This window comes from Antechinus flavipes, chromosome 1 (genome assembly GCF_016432865.1).
Source record: "Antechinus flavipes isolate AdamAnt ecotype Samford, QLD, Australia chromosome 1, AdamAnt_v2, whole genome shotgun sequence".
In the NCBI taxonomy this organism is placed as follows: Eukaryota; Metazoa; Chordata; class Mammalia; order Dasyuromorphia; family Dasyuridae; genus Antechinus; species Antechinus flavipes.
In genome coordinates, this window is record NC_067398.1 from 296,539,636 (window position 1) to 296,559,788 (window position 20,153).

A 20,153-nucleotide genomic window follows, 5' to 3' on the forward strand; every position below is an offset into this window, starting at 1 on the left:
TTTGAAGCTGTTAATAGTTAACACTATCAGACACATTCTCCTCCCTTAAGTTCAACGATGCTGCTAACCTACTTGGTTCTCTTCCCACTTGTTGGCTAATCCTTCTCCTTTGCAGGATCTTATTTTATCCCCTAGGTGTGGGTCTATACCAAGGATCTCGACTCTTTCTATACTTTGTCCCTTGGTAATCTCATCAGTTCTACTGGGCTCAATAATTAGTTCTAGACAGAGGTAGGATTCCCAGATCTATATGTCTAGCCCCAATGTCTGTCCTGAATGCTAGTTCTGACATACCACTGAGGAAGGAAAAAAGAGACAAAGAAGAGGAAATTCGAATACACACCCAAATTTTGGGAGCAGACTGACAAGAGTACAGTTTGGTTAGGGAATGCTCAGTATATATAGTGGGAAGTAAAATGAGAGATTACATGAAAGAATGATGATCTCACTCTGAGATACCACTACACACATGTCAGATTGGCTAGAATGACAGGGAAAGATAATGGGGAATGTTGGAGGGGATGTGGGAAAACAGGGACGCTGATACATTGTTGGTGGAATTGTGAACACATCCAGCCATTCTGGAGAGCAATTTGGAACTATGCTCAAAAAGTTATCAAGCTATGCATACCCTTTGATCCAGCAGTGTTTCTACTGGGCTTATACCCCAAAGAGATACTAAAGAAAGGAAAGGGACCTGTATGTGCCAAAATGTTTGTGGCAGCCCTGTTTGTAGTGGCTAGAAGCTGGAAAATGAAAGGATGCCCATCAATTGGAGAATGGTTGAGTAAATTGTGGTATATGAACATTATGGAATATTATTGTTCTGTAAGGAACGACCAGCAGGATGAATACAGAGAGGACTGGCGAGACTTACATGAACTGATGCTGAGTGAAATGAGCAGAACCAGGAGATCATTATATACCTCAACAATGATACTGTTTGAGGATGTATTCTGATGGAAGTGGACCTCTTTGATAAAGAGAGCCTTAATTGATCAAAGATGGGCTACACCCAGAGAAAGAACACTGGAAATGAATATCAACGGCTTGCATTTATGTTTTTCCTCCCAGGTTATTTACACCTTCTGAATTCAATTCTCCCTGTGCAACAAGAAAACTGTTTGGTTCTGCACACATATATTGTATCTAGGATATACTGCAACCCATTCAACATGTAAAGGACTCTTGCCATCTGGGGGAAGGGGTGGAGGGAGGGAGGGGAAAAATCGGAACAGAAATGAATGCAAGGGATAATGCTGTAAAAAATTACCCTGGCATGCGTTCTATCAATAAAAAATTATTAAAAAAAAAAAAAAAAAAAGAATGATGATCTCCACCATCAGATGATGGAGAGCCAAAAAAACCAGGCTAATAAGTCTAAATTTTACTTGGGAGGCAATATGAAGAGCCTGAAGATTTTAAATTCATAGATCCAGGTAGATGAAAGTTCACACCAATAACACTATAAAAGGAGATATTTCAATGAAAAGAAGAGGATAAGAAGCAGGAGGTCTTATTAGAAGACTGGTTTCCAAACTTTATGTTTAGCTTATGTTATGACATTAATTCCTTTTTTTAAACATAAAATTTTTTCATACTTTTCATAAAATGATATATGCAAATATTTTCTTTGTAGACATTTTATTCAAATAACATTAAGAATCTTCTATGGGAAGTGGAAGATAGAAGAGTGCAGAGAAGGACAGAATGCAGTAAAGGATGATGGCCTTTCCCAGTACCTATATTAAGGTCTACCACTAGGGATAAGCCTTGTTCATTCTCCTGTCATGATCCCCAATTCTTCCCTACTTCCAATTGAATTCTCTAAATTGCTTTTCATTTTTGTTGGTTGTTATTTTTTGCTATTATGTAATTTGTTACGCATGTAATTTAAACCTGTAGTCTCTGATACAGCCTCCAAAGGGATGTTGTAAACCGAACTAGGTTATCAGAGCCCTTGTTGGGGTTTTCAAGAGTTGATTCCAAGGGAACCTGGAGTACCAAATGCTTTTTAGGAGTGCCACCTGAAGCTGAAGTTTACCAGATTCTGTTTAACTTCTTTTGACTTAAGTCTGCTGGTCCTATTTGGGGATACGTTGGGAATTCCCTTAGGATTACCTTTTTAGTGGCAAGGATTTACTTGAAGACATTTCAAGTGTAAGCCAAGGATCCAGAAGTTGTTTTATCCTGGATCTTCAGAATTTAGTCTGAACAGAAAAAGGACAGCTGGAGAGATTTGTCCACTTCTCCAGTTAGATCACACTTTGCTGAAAGGAATCAGGGAAGAATTGTGAACAGTTTGTTTTTTTCCTGTGAGGATAAGAAGGGAATGATTTCCAGGCAATCCCAGGCTTTTTATCTCTGTGGGGAGAGCTTATCCTCAGAATCAGAATTTCTCTGAAGAGGAAAACCTCTTTTTGTTTTGTTTTGTTTTGTTTTCCTTTTGCTTGCTATTTCTCTCCTCACTCCCGTTATTTTTTTGATCTATTTGCCTGGGTTGGGACAGTTCCTTGTTAATGTATTATTTGTACTATAAATTCTGATAACCTATATAAAATGCTTTTTGATGAATTTATAGAGTATGATGATAAATTTTGATGGACATGACTCTTTTCAACAATGAGATGAACCAAATCAGTTCCATTTGTTCAATAATGAAGAGAACCAGCTACACCCAGCAAACTGGGAAATGAGTGTGAACCACAACATAACATTTCCAATCCCTCTATTTTTGTCTGCCTTCATTTTTGATTTCCTTCTCAGGTTACTTTTACCTTATTTCTAAGTCCGATTTTTCTTATGCAGCAAAATAACTGTATGGATATGTATACCTATATTGTATTTAACATATATTTTAACATATTTAACATGTATTGGTCTACCTGCCATCTGGGGAAGGGGGTGAGGGAGAAGGGGAAAAGTTGGAACAGTAGGTTTTGCAAGGGCCAATGCTGAAAAATTACCCATGCACATATCTTGTAAATAAAAAGTTATAGTAATAATATATAAAAAAAGAAGTGAATTGCATTTTAAAACATAAAAAAAAGAATTAGATGGACAAATTAAAGCATGTATTTGGACATATGGGGGAAAACATATTTGTAATATTATCCAAAAGCATTATTGGGACTCAATGAAAAAGCTTATGTTCAAATTTTCTCAGTGACTATCATATGTCTGTCTTTGTTTAAAATTAATAAAATCCTGAGCATAATAAGTAGGTCAAGACTTCAACTTCAAGTGTTTTGAAAACTTGAGGCTCAAGAGACAAAGATTAAAACCATAGCCTCAAAATTTTGGTAATTTTCACTTATTATTATCTGTTTTATCTTACAGATGTTTGAAAATGCTGGCATATCCCACAAAATGTAGTGAATTAGAATAGCTGTTTCACAATGAAATAAAAATGTCCCTGTTGGAATCCTTACAAAGTGTTAACGCATTAGAGTTGATAGAGACAATAATTATCTAATTTAGCATGGTTCAGTATGATTGATCTGATCTTACAAGAAGATGTTATGGGCCAGAACTTGAAACAAGGTACTAAATGGAACTGAGAGAAACAATGTTTGTGTTCACACCTTTAGAGAGCTCATATAAGCAAGAAGCTCTTAGGGCCAAAGAGCACTCTGGGACAGACACGGAGCACTCTGGGAGATACAGAAGCTCACAAGCCCACTCTCAGAGGTGGAGTCAGATTCATTCCAACTTTCACCTTGGTGCTGGATGGAGACATTTGGAAGAAGAGAAGCTGAAGCTGGCAGAGGCAAAAGATTAGAGGCAAGAGCTCTTGGAACCAAGGAGAGATAGGCCTCTAAGAAAGCTAACCGGGCCTCAGGAAGAAGATTCAGAAACAGGAGAAAATACACGTTTGGATTTTATCAGCTGGCTATATTTTGGAGTGATTATTACTCTGCACTGAAACTAAGGGTGCCTCCAGAAAACCTCCCCAAGAAACCTGCTCACAGAAAACCATTATATTTTAAAGAAAAAAAACATATCTGTAATATTATCCAAAAACATTATTGGGACTCAATGAAAAAGCTTATATTCAAATTTTCTCAGTGACTCTCATATGTCTGTCTTTGTTTAAAATTAATAAAACTCCTGAGCATAATAAGTAGGTCAAGGCTTCAACTTCAAGTGTTTTGAAAAGTAACACTGAGCTCAAGAGACAAAGATTAAAACTAAAGCCTCAAAATTTTGGTAATTTTTACTTATTATTATCTGTTTTATCTTACAGATGTTTGAAAATGCTGGCATATCCCACAAAATGTAGTGAATTAGAATAGCTGTTCCACAATGAAATAAAAATGTCCCAAATAAAGAAAATGTGGGAAAGAAATCTTACCAGACTTCTTACTTAAGACTCACTTAGCTAAGTGAGATGAGCAGAACCAGGAGATCATTATACACTTCGACAACGATACTGTATGAGGATGTATTCTGATGGAAGTTGATTTCTATGACAAAGAGATCTAACTGAGTTTCAATGGATAAATGATGGACAGAAACAACTACACCCAAAGAAGGAACACTAGGAAACGAATGTGAACTATTTGCATTCTTTATTTTCTTCCCGAGTTATTTTTACCTTCTGAATCCAATTCTCCCTGTGCAACAGAACTGTTCGGTTCTGCAAATATGTATTGTATCTAGGATATACTGCAACATATTTAACATTTATAGGACTTCTTGCCATCTTGGGGAGTGGGGGGGAGGGAGGGGAAAAAATTCGAAAAACATAAGCGAGTGCAAGGGATAATGTTGTAAAAAATCACCCTGGCATGGATTCTGTCAATACAAAGTTATTATTAAATAAAATAAAATTAAAAAAAAAAAAAAGACTCACTTAGCTCTATAAGGACTTCAGGCATTCTCTGATCCAACTCTTTCATTTTTATTAAAGGAAATTTTATTGACTGTATTTATGGAAAGAATGCTAACTAGTAATAATTATTATTACTAAGGCTATTTTTATTTATTTTGAACTTGAAACATTTTACAGAGAAATAATTATATTTACAGGGTATTAAAATTTGCATTGTTTGCTACTAAAATAATTAACAATTCGCCTTTAACTCTGATCTACATAAATCAATAAATAAAGCAGAGTTTTACAATGCCCAGAATCCTCAATCTTCCTTGGTGGATATGTATTAAAAAATGAATGACTAGTTTTAAAACTTTATATTTAATCTCAAACTAAAATATTCGAAATATTATGGGTCTTTCACCAGATCTTATAATACTACAAGTACAAACTTTTAAAACAGAAAATTGTACCTTCACATTGATTTTACTCATATAACACTGTGTTCTTATACAACAAGACAGAAGTTCAAAATTTTCTAGATGCAATTTGGGAAATAGTTTGACATGTGGTCTGTTAACCACTGCAAATATATTTTGCAATTTACTTATTCAGTATATCATTTTAAAGAGGAATGTCATTTCATGGAAAGATTTTTAAAAATTCCCACTTTGAGGATATACTGCAACATATCCAACATATAAAGACTGCTTGCCATCTAGGGGAGGGGGTGGAGGGAGGGAGGGGAAAAAAAAAATCGGAAAAGAAACGAGTGCAAGGGATAATGTTGTCAATATAAAGCAATCATTAAATAAAAATTTAAAAAAAAATTCCCACTTTGAAATGATATACCAAAATACATTAACATAATCTAGAATAAACTAGATTAACACTCATAAGAACATTTTATGTGATCATCCTGGAAAATGTATTACAATTGATGAGGTTTAGGTTTGAGGGTTTCCTTTAGTAGGGAACCAAAATGAGATTAGGGTTTCTGGTGGTCAGGGAGTTAAATGATAAGGTTTAGTGGCAGGTTTGGGGTTTAGGGAACCAAATGGAGAGGTTTGGCTCCTCTACACCCTCTTGGAATTTGGTGAAAGGATAGGAAATTTGGGGGAACTCCCTTCTGGTGGCACAGAGATTCTTTATAAAGGAATTTACAGACCCAAAAACCTAGATTGATAAAAGAGATTTATTCTAGGAATTGGAAAGTAAGGTTAGAAATCCTGACAGAGAGGCATAAAATCTGGTTAGGGAAATAGGTAAGGATAAAGAGAGGGTGGCATTGGAAAAGAATATTATCCAGTGGGCAGAAGCTCCTTGGCATGGCATAGCCTAGCATAGCACGTTTGGAACTTCTACAAAGAGAGGATTTTAGATTGGCTCTTTTACAATAGGAGCTTTGGCTACAAGTTGAAGGGAGCTAGCGGGTGAAGTTCTACAATCTGGGATTCAGCTTGGGCTGGAATTTGAATAGAATTCAATGAGTTTCAGGACTGACCTGACCCCACCTAGATAACAGAATGAATCTGTCTTGTTTGCTTTCCCTTGGTAGGGTCCCTCACTGAGGCAGAGTTGAAGATTTTCTCCTTCAAGGATTTTTAGAGTTTTGGGGTCCTTTCACAATGATTTTTTTTTTTAAACAAGGAATCCACTGGATAGAGAAATGCTAAGTCCTATATCTTCCCTAAATCAACCAAGCAAAAAACAAAGTAAACTCATAATGTGTTTTTGAGTGAACTATCCTGCCTGGTACTGAAGAAGATAATAAGCTAAACCCCACCAAGGTTTAAAGAAATTACCTAAGTCAAAAGAGATTATTTGGAACCAGTATTAAGTTTTTCAGATATTTTGTCCTCCTTAATCTTAAGCCTTTACAATGTAGTTAAATTTCAATTTTCTGGAAACCTCAGTGGATAAGCAATTTTGACTAGCAGGATTCTTCCTAATTACTTAAAATTTACCTCTGTATACAACAAAATTTTATTTTTGATGATTCACGATGATCATTTGGAAAATAAAATGTCATGTAATACACTGTAACATATCATCATTGGGATCTGTTACAGTAACAACAGCTCCATGTTGCTGTGCTTTTTGAGTTCCTTTTTTTTTTAAACAATTTTTCTTTCTTTCTTTCTTCCTTTTTTTTGCAGCTACTGTCAGAGTACTAGCTACTGGAGTCTTTTTATATTTGAATATAGTTTGAAACTTTTAATCTGAGGAAGGCTTAGAAACCTATGGAATTCTTTGTTCTAAAAATCCTTAGCAAAGAAATTAGCTTTATTTTTATAAGCCAAATTATGTAAAGTCACTTTAGACTTTACATAATTTTTAAAAATATCTTATATACAGCTGGCATACAATAAATGCTTGTTGGATTGAAATGAATTGAATTGAATGGAAGTCAAAACATGTCAAAACTCTGAATTTCTAATTAAGATGGTCAATGTAGTAGGCTTGTTACAATTTTGTGCAGTACGAGAAAAAAAGTCTCTGAAGAGTAACTAAGTAAAAATTTTAATGTCACCAAATATGGAAACAGAGAAGTCTTTAAGGCAGGACATTAGAGGGCAAAGAACCACAGGCAAATTATTTAATCTCTCTGGGTCTAGTTTCTTATTTGTAAAATGGGAAAATAATCTTAGTAAACCCCTTCTCACAGGCTCTATGCCAGTATTATCATGTTTATAAAGGACTTCCATTTGAACCTCAGAACTATGATATCTCTAAATAGGACATTTAAACTATCAAGTTTTAAAGTAGCTTTCAAAGTAGTAAGAATTTTTAGCAGAAATTGTTGAGCATAGGGTCTTACTGTAGAAGCTAAACTCAGTAGGTGATTCAGAGCCCTTGCTACTACTAGTTTTTCAAATTGTATTCTTAAAATTATTTTGCAAATGATAATGTGCTGGGCCTAGAATGAAAAAAGTTCTGGTTTCAAATCTAGTTTCAGATACTTACTGGCATATTTCTTAACCTCTTTTTGCCTCATTTGCCTCATAGGGTCATTGTGAGAGTCAAATGAGTCAGTATTTGTAAAAAGTATTTAGCATAGTACCTGGTATACAGGAGGTACTTAATAAATAGATAATGCTTATTCCCTTAATAAAGGCCTCTTCTCTTCCTTTCCCTGCCCTTCCCTCTCCCCTTTTCTTTATTAAGCTGAAAGGCACAAAAGTCAAAGGCAGTTGTTGAAGTAGCAGTAATACAATAGACACTGTCTATAACCAAAAGTATAGCTAGTGATTTTTTGAGTCAAGGCAAAAATTAGTGGGATTTGGGGAGAAAGGTAATGCTGTGGACAGCCGGACCACAATAGATAGAGCATGGCCCATCCATTCTACAATCCAGTTCCGGATGAAGAATGCAATGTGGGTAAGGATTTGATCCTGGGCTACCACCTGGATGGGGCTCTAACAAAGGATAAAGATGTGAAGTCCAAGGATGGTGTTTGCTGAAAAGAGCAGAAGTGAACCTTCTGAAAGTCTGTGTGCTGGGAGTAAATTATGAGGCCTGGCCCCAGATACAGCTTGTCCTTCACCTCTTCACGAGGTAATAGCTACCTCCTTTTGCTGCCACTTTTTTACCTAGGCTTGTTCCTATACAATGTTATAATAGGGTGATGAAAACAGAACAAAATAAATGGGAAAAAAGCAAAGAGAAGGGAGATAGAGGGATAGGAATGGAGAAAATGATTCCAAAAAAAAAAAAAAAAGGAAAAAGAAGGCTCATAGGAAATGAGAGGGAGGAAAGCAATAAAAAAATCTCACTTATAGACATGGACACCTAAGAGCATTCATGTTTTTATTTTTGGAAATGAATGAAAGAAAATAATCTATGATTCTTTCAATTATTCACATTTAACAAAACTTATGAAAATTGTCACCCAATTAAATAAATTTTCACATGTTCCATAATGCTGATATGTTCACAAGGAGAAGCAATGAACACTTGCTGAATAAAGATTTCTTTTCTGACCAATCATTTCATTTATATATTAAATATATGCTACTAGTTAAAGAAGAAAAATCACCATTAATTTTTTATGTCTTACCGGGCAAAGCATGTATGAGGTCACCACACAGAACAAAGAATTTAGGCTTGGGGTTGAGCTTGTTAATAGCTTGAACAGCTTGTTCTGTTAATCTGATCTCCTCTTCCCATTCATCACCACAATTATCACAGTCACCAAGTGCCCAGGCTTTCATAAGTCCAAATTGTGGATCTGCTCCTTGGATGAAGTAGAATGGGGATTTCCACTGAAGTTCTTTTTCTTAAATGGAAAATTAAAGAAATATAAAATTTTTCAGGGAAAGCAGACAGGTTAAAACATAGCATTTTCTTAAATTAAGTAGGTTATTTTAACAAGCTATTGTTCAAATAAACCATTTTTCTATCACAGACATTCCTAAACCTTTTTTTTTGACCCCTTTGAAAGTCTACAGATTACTTCTCAGAATGTTCTTAAATGCACAAAACAAAATATACGGTATTATTAAAGAAATTAATTATATTACAATGCACCCACAAAAAATTAAATAAATAAAATAAATAAAAGTTGCAAGCTGCAAGTTAAAAATCTCTGGTGCAGAGCATTTTGATATATATTAATTCTGAAAAGCCATGTGGCCTAGTATCTAGAGAGCTGATTTCAACTATGGAGGTCTTGGATTCAAATCTTGCCTCCAAAATATAGGAAAGGTTTACCTGAGCAAGTAAGTCACTTATTTTCTCAATGCTCCAGGCAACTCTAAAACTAAGTTGCAGAAAAGCCACAGTTCTTTATTGGAAGAGGAAGTATCTCCCAGCAGCTTCCTATGTCAGAGAAATAGGGTCTGATATAGAAAAATAAAAGAGACTTGATACCCAAAGGCTGAAGACAAATATGTGGAAGAGCATAGCCAGGCCCTAATTAATGCAAAAAAAGAATCCCATGAGTTAGTTAGAACCAATAATTTTAACTTTGAATAGTGCAAACTCTAATAAGTATGTCCACTTCACAGAACTCATTATTCAAACTTATATAATTGTATAAGCAAATGAAACCAAACTTTTTTGTTTAAGAATTATAGAATCAAAATGAATTCAAGAGCATCAACATAATATTATACACAGAATATTAGTTTTCAATAGCAAATTTTAAAGCCAGATTTAAAAATGCCATGAACATCAGCTCTCTGAAACATATTAATACATCAAAATTTTCTATTCTTGCCATAATATCACTGTTTTCACTATTGAGGGATGAGCCAGCAGTTTAATTATAAAATAGGGAACTTGGAAATTTGACTGTCTGGTTGAATATATAGTGCCATAATGAAATCTTGAAATTAGTCAACATGTAAAATGTTAACATTTTGAAGACTGCAAGTTTAATGTGCATACGCATGGGGATAATGATACTTCATTATTGAATCCTTATTCTGTTTAAATGAATTTCGTGAGTCATTAATGTCTACCTTTAGAAACTAAAACCTTAAAAGGAAATACTGGGGGGGGGGGGTAAGGATTGTCATTTAAATGTTTTTTTTTTCTATTTAACCTAGTTGAATCCTGGATAAACAGTAATTTTTTTTTTTTTTATATATTATATCTATTTTTTTTTTTTTTGGCTTTAGTTTCTGAAGGTAAATAAATTGTGGTGCTTTCATTATTTATATTTAGTAAAGATTATAAAAACTGTAGTTCTGTCTAATTATTATTTAGCTAAAGTTCTACAAGGTTAAAATGGCAAAAGATAAAAATTTCCATATGTATTGTTTGCATTCCGTAAGTTGGAAATTAAAGCCTAAGGTACCTTCTAAGGCTAAATTTATAACCTCTTTTAAGGCTTTCCAAGAGAGTTCCCAAAGCTGGTTGGTAGACAGATTAGGTAGAATGCTGGATTTGGAGTCAAGAAACCTAGTCCTAAGCCTTTACTAGTTTGATGACTATAATCAAGGCACTTCTCAGAAAGTTACCTTCAAAACAAGGGAAATACTGAGAACACTAATAGAGCCTTTCAGTTTCCTAAATCTTTATGCTTCTTGGTAAGAGTCAAACTCACTGTTTATCTGCACTATCTCTTCTGAAGACATTTTCCAGTCATCCTGATCTTTATCTTATCACTAGACTCATATGACTCCAAAGGAGAAAGTGGAGTGGTAACTGCACAGCTCTCTCTCAGTTAAATCCAATTTACTTGTATGTCATGGCATCTTCTCTCTGATGTTAAGGTCCTCTTTGAGAATTAAGGACAAAAAACAACCTTAAAATTCTCTCTCTCTCTCTCTCTCTCTTTCCCTCCCTTTCCTTCTGCCAACCCCTCCCTTTCCCCCTTTCTTTCCCCTCTTTTCTCTGTTGGGCATCCAGTTTAAGATGTCTAATAGGCATTTGGAAATGTGAGAATGGATAAGCAAATTTGAGAATCATTTGCAGAGACATACCAACTGAGTCCATTGAAGTTAGTAGAATCACCAAGTACAGAAATACAGAGAGAAAAGAGAAGAGAATCCAAGATAAAAAAGCCCATGGGTATGGGATATAGATGGCTTACAGGTATGATCTGGATGAAGGAATGTAGGAACAGGTGGAAAGGCAGGAAGAGAACAAGAAGAGAGTGGTGTCCCAAAAAACCTAGAGAAGAGAATATTGTCAAGAAGATGATTGAAAGTATCAAAGGCTGCAGCAAAAGTCAAGAAGGATAAAGTCTGAAAAAAGATTATCAGAATTGGCAATTAAGAGATCACGGGTAACATCGGAGAGTTTCAGCTAAAAAATGATGAGAAAAACCATAGTTAAGAAGAGAGAGAGAGAAGAGGAAATGGAGATGCAGTTTGTAGAATACTTTCTGGAGGAGTTTAGTTATAAACAGCAGAAGAAATATAGAATGACAATATGGGTGGATGATCAAGTGAGGATTTTTGTGGACAGGAGAAAAAGCATTCAGCAGAGGAGGAAAGATTGAAAAGAAGCACCTATTGTGTGGTAGGCATTAAACCAAACCTTACCTCTGTTGACGATTACTGTATATGTCTTTCTCAGGGCAAAGTAAAAAAAAAAAATTTTTTTTTTGTTGAGGCAATTGGGGTTAAGTGGCTTGCCCAGGGTCACACAGCTAGGAAGTGCTAAGTGTCTGAGAGCAGATTTGTACTCAGTTCCCCCTGACTTCGGGGCTGGTGCTCTATCCACTGTGCAGTCTAGCTGCCCCCCAAAGTAAATTCTTTGTAGTTAAGGATTCTTTTCTTTTTCTTCCAGTATGCCCACAAGCTAGCTCAATGCCTTGAATTTAAGGTTTAATGAATTAAATCAAAAAGACTACCTGAAAATTGTGAGATTATTGGCACCTTCAGCTTGCTCCTTTCTCACCACTCTGCCATAAAAACTTTATTTCAGAACCAGAAGTAGTCTTCTGTTATGATTTTTCTTTTACAAATGCTAAACATTATATAGTTTTTTTTGTTTATGAATCAATGAATTTTTAAAAATTCTTTTAATTGCTTACTATGTGTCCTGTGCTGGGGATACAAACTTAACAAGTGAGGTAGTTTCTATATATGAGTTACTCACACACTGTAAGGAGCTGAGGCTTGAGTTGATGCACTGAGGTCCCAAGTACATGAGGCTAAATAGTAATTGGACCATACTCTATTAATATATATGCTTGGAGAAAGAATGGCCCCGCCCACTCTTTGTGCAAGTCCTGATGTGTTGTATAGGAAATGACGATTTTGGTGGGTGGAGGCAGGGGAGTGGAAAAGGAAGGGGAAGTAGAGACTGCTTACATTGCCATTGCCACGGCTTTTCAGCTCAGATCCCCCTCTGTTAGATGGCTTCCTGTCGCAGCTGCCCATATTGCTATCGCAATCTTTCTTGCCCATATTGCTATCGCAACCCTTATTCACCTCTTCATTTCAATAAAGATTGAAGATTTTTCCCTTAACCTGAATTCCTGACTCAGGCTGATTTTAAATACGCAGTCATTACAACACACTATGTTCAAAAATTACTAGAGTAGACTAATACATCAGATTTAAGTATCCTAGCAAAACTGCAGGCCTAGATACTGTAGGAGGTCATATAGCACGGCCAGATGATCCTTTCTTACCTAAAGGAAATATACAGTTGCTGACTTCCAGATCATTAGCAATAAGTGATCACTCATGTTCATCCTTCAAGACAGTGAGTCTGGAGAAGCCTACCCTCATTCCCATCATTAGGAAGAAGGAAATCTGAATGGAGGAGGGAATCTTAGAGTTCTCTCAGACATTGTTAGGGACAGACATAAGTTGGTGTCTAGCTGAAAAGAGAAAGTGGGAGAGAGGGCAATGTTGACTAGAAGATTGAGAGTAAATAATCGCTTGTGATTATTGTCCTTGATCTGGATAGGATCTTGGGTACCCTGTTCAAACAACCAATTATTATCATGGTTAAAGGATAAGCTCTTAATTAACTAGTTGGTCTTTAAACAATAGACAGTCTGTTTTAGGGAACACACTCTTAAGATTTTCTAATAACATTTATGCTCTGTTAGCCTAGCCTTTGAGAACTCAAGGTCTCTTTCAATGAGTCATCAAAATTCAACTTTTTGAAGGTCAAGTACTTACTATACTGATATAATATATGAACAGGTTTTATAAAAATAATTAGTTTAAGAAAATGAAAAAACAAAAATAGTTGATGTTCTAATGAGTTGTAAAATTATCTCACTAAAATCATCCATCAGTGGATCATGCATACTCTGGAAGAAAACCCTTACAATCTCAAGTGCTTTCTATATTTCTCTTCCTCTTTATTTCTGAACTTCCAGAAAAGTAGTCTACACTTGTTCCTTCTATTTGTTCATTACCTACTCATTATCCAGTTCCCTGCAATTTTGTTTCTGTTTCTACTCCTCTACTGAAACAAAGTCAACAATTATCTCTAATTGGCAAACTGAGTGGCCTTTTCTCAAATGTCTTCTTTCTTGAGGCTCTGTAGCATTTGAAAACAGGAGCCGAGTGGTTTGATAATTCATACTTAAGGTTTATAACTTTGAATGCAAGCTGAGAAGCCAAAAGGAAGTTCCCAGATATGGAAGTCCCCTTGAAGGCAAAAAAAGATTCATTTTTAAAAAATTTATCCACAGTATTAAGTCAGAGTTTCTTGCATATGATTTAAAAATGTCTACTAAATTAAACTGAAAAAGCAGACTAGTTCAAGGTTGTGGATAAGAGGCTTTAGACAGCTTAAACTTTGCCCTAGACTCCAGGAAAAGATCTAAACCTGAGGCCTGTGAACTTTAAAAAAATTTTGAGAACTCTATTTTATTATAACTCGTTACATCTGTAATCCTATATATTTTGTTTTATTATATAAAAACACTATTTTGAGAGAAAGTCAGTCCATAGGCTTCATCAGATTGATAAAGAGGACACACACAAAAAGTTAAGAACCCCTTTTATAGAGGCAAGAGGAAGCCATCAAGGTTTCTGAACAGGAAAATGATATAGTCAAACTATGCCTTTGGAAGACTATTGGACAGCGGTGAGGAAAATGGATTAAAAAGCAGAAAACGATGAAACAGGGAGGCAATTAGAAGGTTGTTATAATAGTTCAAGTGAGAAGTGATGAGGGCCTGTAATAAAGCTAAATGAAAAGAAAGAGAAAAACATGGAGGTAGAACCTATAAGACATGGTAACTGATTGAGTATGAGGAATAAAGTAGCCGAGAAAGTATTATTCCAAGTTTACTAATCTGAGTGACTAAAAGTATAGTAGCAACCTCCACAGAAAAAGGGATGTTTGGAAGAGAGGTAGGTTTAGGGGGAAAATATTTCATTTTGAGAATACTGAATTTGAGATGACAATGGGGCACACAGGTGTCATTGTCCATCTATAAAGATTAACTGGTGAAGCTGTCAGATGGCCACAGTGGATAGAGGGCTGGCCCTGAATTCAGGAGGACTTCAGTTCAAAGCTGGCCTCAGACACTAACCATGTCCTACCTGTGTAATCCTGAGCAAGTCACTTAACACCAATTACCTCAAAACAAAACAAAGATTAACTGTTGATGAGTTAAAATACTGGAAGAAGTGAATTATAGCAATATTGACAATGTCACTACAAATAAAATGCAGGTCTTTCCAACACCACAACAAATAAAACCAAAGGCTATAAAGAAATTGCAACTAAAGGGAAGTATAACCTATAAACTTTTTTTTTTTTTGGAAAGAAAAATATAAAGTGGGGTGCTATTATGTATGAGTATTTGCTTTATTAAGAGATACTACTCAGGGCTAAGCCTGAAAAGTTTGATAAATTATATAAATGTATATATTACACACATGTACATGTATGTGTGTAAACACACAAATACACATGAAACTTAAAACTCTGAATCAGATCAAGTAACTTCTAGCAGAACTTGACCCAGGAAGCTAAGTCCTAAACAGGGATGTGCTGAAGACATTTCTTAACCACTTGGAAGTGCAAACATTTATACCTCAGATTGATAAAAGCTAAAAATATGGTATTGATTTATTATTTTGTCTAGACTTGCAAAAATGTTAATAATATTGCACATTAAACTTAAGAATCTGTGTATTCACTCCCCTCCTTTCCCCTCCCTTGTTCTCAGAGGCTCAGGGGGAATGAAGTAATCATCAGCCAACCTTTTAACAGTAGTGTTAAACATAACAATAATTGATATTTGCATATTGCTTTAAGGTTTGCAAAGTGTTTTAAATCCATTTTCTCACTAAAGCCTCACTACACTCTAGATTCTAAGTCCCTTTGTGTATGTATATATTGGAACTTGGAATAGGTCCTGTTAGCAATCCTTCCCTTTAGCCTTCGGCCCAGGTTCTGTTTAATCAAAGGTTAAGATTTATCATTTAACAAATGACTCAGTCCTCATCCCCTAGATAGTCTGATCTCTTTCTCAACAATCCGACTCCAAAGAATTACTCATTTGTAAGAGTGATTTAAAAGCATTTAATTAAAGCAGAATTGAAATGAACAAAGTATAGGACACAGGGCTGTTCCTGGATAGTATCTGCAACTTCAACTTTTCTGTGGTCATTTTTATAGTGAAAATGACATACAGACTAAAAACTTCTAAATGGAACTGTCATCACTCCATATAAAATCCCCAAATCTCAATTTGCCCCAGCCACTTTTCTTCACAACTGGTATTTTCTAGCTGTACCTACAGATCACACTGATAAACATTTTATTCTCAGAAATGAAAGCTGCAATACAATATCTGATCTCATATTATTGCATTACACCTTCTATTGGCTGGCCCATAATCACTGCTAGGTGAATTTCTTCATTGTTCATTCAAGAACAGTAGTTAAGACTGAGAGCTGCTGCATAACCTCCAGCTGGCCACCAGAGGGCACATGGTCAGGCACAAGTGTTATTCAAGTGTCTCATGCATCTTTCTCTGGACCATCTTCTCATCCCCACTCTTCCCCCCTGCCATGGAAGATTTTCTCTTTTTAAAAACTTTTCCTAACAGTATGATATTAGAATGATTTTAAACAACTTTTTTGAAATTAAATGGCTTAGGTCAAACTCACGTCTCTTTTTTTGTCTGGCATTTGAATATGGCAGGAAGAAACAAAACAAAAATTAAAAATTAAAAAAAAAAAAAACCCTTAGTTATGATCTCCTCAATGAAACATTCTAGATGAGTCAGCATATGTAAAGAGCAGGTGGTGGGGGTATATCCAGAAGATCACTTGTATCACTCTGACATTTAGAGAGAGAAGCCGGATTAGAGTATTCAGAGGGGCAATAACCTACCAGAAGGGGCTTTGATTTCAAACTGCAAGGGCTTCCTTCTGCACAGATATAAGTATAAACAGAAGTGAACATGGCCTAATCATTCCATGTCCTAAGCTTTTTTGCATATGGGCCTGTTAAAGTCCTTTGCAAAAGGACCTACTTAGATCCGAGGATTCCCATATCCCAAACCTGGGTTAGCCAAATCTAGAGGTATGGCTACTTTCCCAACAATAATTCACTGGGGTTTTTTGGCTCTTGTTAGCCTTGCAATTCTAATCTTGCTACAAAATTGCATAATTTGAAAAGACTTTCTCATTTACATATAGGTACATTTATGGAATGAAATCAGAAGTGAAATATGACATTAAAACTTCTTAATAACTGAGCATAGCCAGTAAGGCCGGTATCATGGATTATCATATCTTATTTTCTGCAATGGATTTTGTGTCCATATTTGAGTGCTTTTTAGGTAAGCACTCTGCACATTTTGCTTTCAAAGTCTCATAGGAGAAGAAGGATATCTATCTCAGGAATAGCTTGTTCCTAGTCCTTATCTCAGAGGAAAGCTTTCTGGTTCTCAGTTGTCTGTTCTTATTTCCTAATGGTGGAGAAGGAAATAGCAAACTACTTCAGTATCTACCAAGGAAACTCCAAATGGGGTCATGAAAAGAGGTGGATATGACTAAAACAACAGAACAATAAATTTCCTAGAGCTAAGTGACAGTCATTGAACATGTAAGCCAGCTGACTCAGGGAATACAGTTGGGGGGCCCATATTCTCCAGTATTTCTACAAAGGACACACTAGATAGAAGCTTTGCTTGTCTAACCCACAGATGCTCATGAGTCTCCATAGGTAAAGCAAAAACCACTGTACTCTCTTTTTAAGAATCATGGAGCTTTACTATCTATTGCAATCCTTATAATAGCCCTTATGGGACATACCTACTGCAATCCTTATAGTAGCTCATTATGATACTAGAGTTTTTCTATTTTCTACTTTTATTTGCATACTAAATAACAAAAGGGAGAACAGTGAGGAACTGTAACTTGAAAGGGGCTGTCACAACCAACTCTAACACAAATAAAACAATTACTGGTTACTTTTATCATATATCATATATTCAAACATCATTTCATAGCATACTTAGTCTTCTTGTTTTGAAGTATTCATGAGCTTAACCAAAAAGAACATTATGAAGAAAATTATATCTGTTGTGAAGAATAAGAAAATAAATTGTGAATAAATTAAAATTATAAAATAAATTTTTACAAAAACTCAGTAAGACGCTACAAATACTGTTGTTTCAACGCAAAGGTGGGTATAGAAAAAGAAAATGTCTATATAGACTTAATTTTTTCCAAGAAAGGAACTTCATTGAGCATAGCTAACACAAATATAAAAATTTTAAAACTGACTAAATTTTAACAAATAAGAAATGACTAAAAACAGGTAGAGCAAAGATTAAAACAACAATTAAAATAAAGTTGAGAATATATGATTTGCAAATAGAATAGTTCGAACTTAACTTAGATAAGTGAGCTACTGACAGAGCTGGATGTCTGCTGGATATGAGATACTGAGATACTGGATAATGAGAACTGGATAAAGGAAAATACATCAATATGAACCATTTCTTACATGAGCTGATGAATGTAAAATAACTAGCACATCAAGAAGAAATAACAAACCTAAGAACCACTTTGATTGATAAGCACTTAATATCCTTGCCAAGCAGAGAACATGGCAGCCAAGAACAACAATTTAAAGGATAAATTCATTTCCAGGCTCTTAAAGAGGATAAGATAGAAGAAAATGAGTAGTATTGCCTCATTAAACAGGGAGATGTGGTGGATGAAAAAAAAACCTGCACCAGTCAAACAATGATCTCAAGAACATTAAAGGAAAAAATTAGAAGAATTATTTGGTTTAAAAATGAGGGGAAAGCCACAATTTCTAATAAATTATTCTTTATATCAATCCAAATCATGGCTTACAATGTAGGAATGACATGCTCCTAGCCAAAGATGAATATGCCTAATAAGGACTAGTAAGAATGCACTTCCCTAGAGAGAGCACATCTAACCAAAAGGACTTTAAATTGAAAGAGAAAGAGGGAAAACTCTCTGTGTGTGTGTGTACACACATATACATATATACACACATGCAATTTTATGCATATATATGCATATACACACACACACACAAATATATATCTACCTGTGTGTATACGTATATATAGACAGATACCCTATGTGTATATTTGAAGTTCTCTCTCCTTCCTTTTCATATTCATATATGACTATGTGTATGTCTACACATATATACGTATATACACATACACAAATATATGTATGTGTGTATGTGTGTGCATGCATGCACATGCATGTATATGTATGTATGTGCATGCATGTATATAAAATCCAGAGACCAGAGTAGAGAATCGTGGTGGAGAGAGTTTGAATGAAGATCAACAGAGATGATATTGTTATTAAAGCATATTACAAAATACAAGAAAGAAATAAATGAGGAGTTTGGGGAATAGATTACAGCCTACCACAGCTACATATAAAAATGATGGTGAATTTCCATTATTTAGACATATGTTGAAAGTTTTTCTTTGTTCAAAACAGAGCAATTAAGTAAGTTTCTTACTTTGCCTTAGTGATAATTTAATCCTTAAAAAAATCCTAAATCCAAAATCCTTCAAGAACCAAGAAGTAGAGCTTTCATATGGATCTGATTTCACCAAGAAGGAACTGTCTGTTGAAATGGAATTAATGGAAATCAAGGAGAAAGTGACAAGATACTCATAATGTCTAAGGTTCCTTCTTGATATTTGATTATATGATCCTAATGACCACTGCTGCAAGATACCAGATCTTAAAGATACCAGATAGAGATAACAGATACCAGAAGAGAGAAGGTAGATCTAATCAACTCGTTTTGGTTTTATTCTTTCTGCCCAGAATAATCTTTGGTCTGCAAATGACAAAACAAAAATGGTTAAAAACAAGTTGAAACCCAATATAAATAGATATCTACCTTAACCTTAGGAGTTCAAGTTGGTAGGACAGAAAAACTACTTAAGAATACTGAATTAGCAGATGTTACTGTTGAGCTAGTCACTGTTTTTTTGAAAAAAAAAAAAAAAAAGAGAAAGTTAGCATAGGACAAAAAAATGTCTAATGTCTCCATTTCAAAAAAAAAAAAAAAAAAACTCGGAGAAAGTGGAACTTGCAAATCATAGATTTGAGAGGCTGACTTTGGCTCCTTATGAAATTCCTGAATACATTATTAAAGGCACAATTAGAGAATATATACAGAAAGAAACAGTGATCATGAAAACCTAGCATGGCTCAATTAAAAAACAAAAAACAATCCATGCCAGACTAACATCTATTTACTTTTTGATAAGGATTGACAGATTAGTAAATAAGTAGAATGCTACAGGTATGTGTGTGTGTGTGTATACACATACATACACACATATATACATGTATGTATAAATATGCATATGTATATATAAATACATATATTTAGCAAAACATGCTACAAAGTCTATTATCCTATTCTCATA

General features: G+C 35.0%; 1 protein-coding gene across 3 annotated transcripts in view; it reads right to left on the reverse strand.

Moving 5' to 3' along the window:
• The window catches only part of CPPED1 (calcineurin like phosphoesterase domain containing 1), a 120,580-nt gene that overhangs the window by 81,660 nt on the left and 18,767 nt on the right, over window positions 1-20,153 (reverse strand). For 2 of the 3 annotated variants that reach the window (XM_051962994.1, XM_051963002.1), the window contains exon 2: window positions 8,877-9,095. In XM_051962994.1, the coding sequence (XP_051818954.1) occupies window positions 8,877-9,095 (219 nt within the window). Of the gene's footprint in view, window positions 1-8,876; window positions 9,096-9,529; window positions 12,823-20,153 lie in introns of those variants that run through there. The other variant, XM_051963011.1, reaches the window with a different exon arrangement.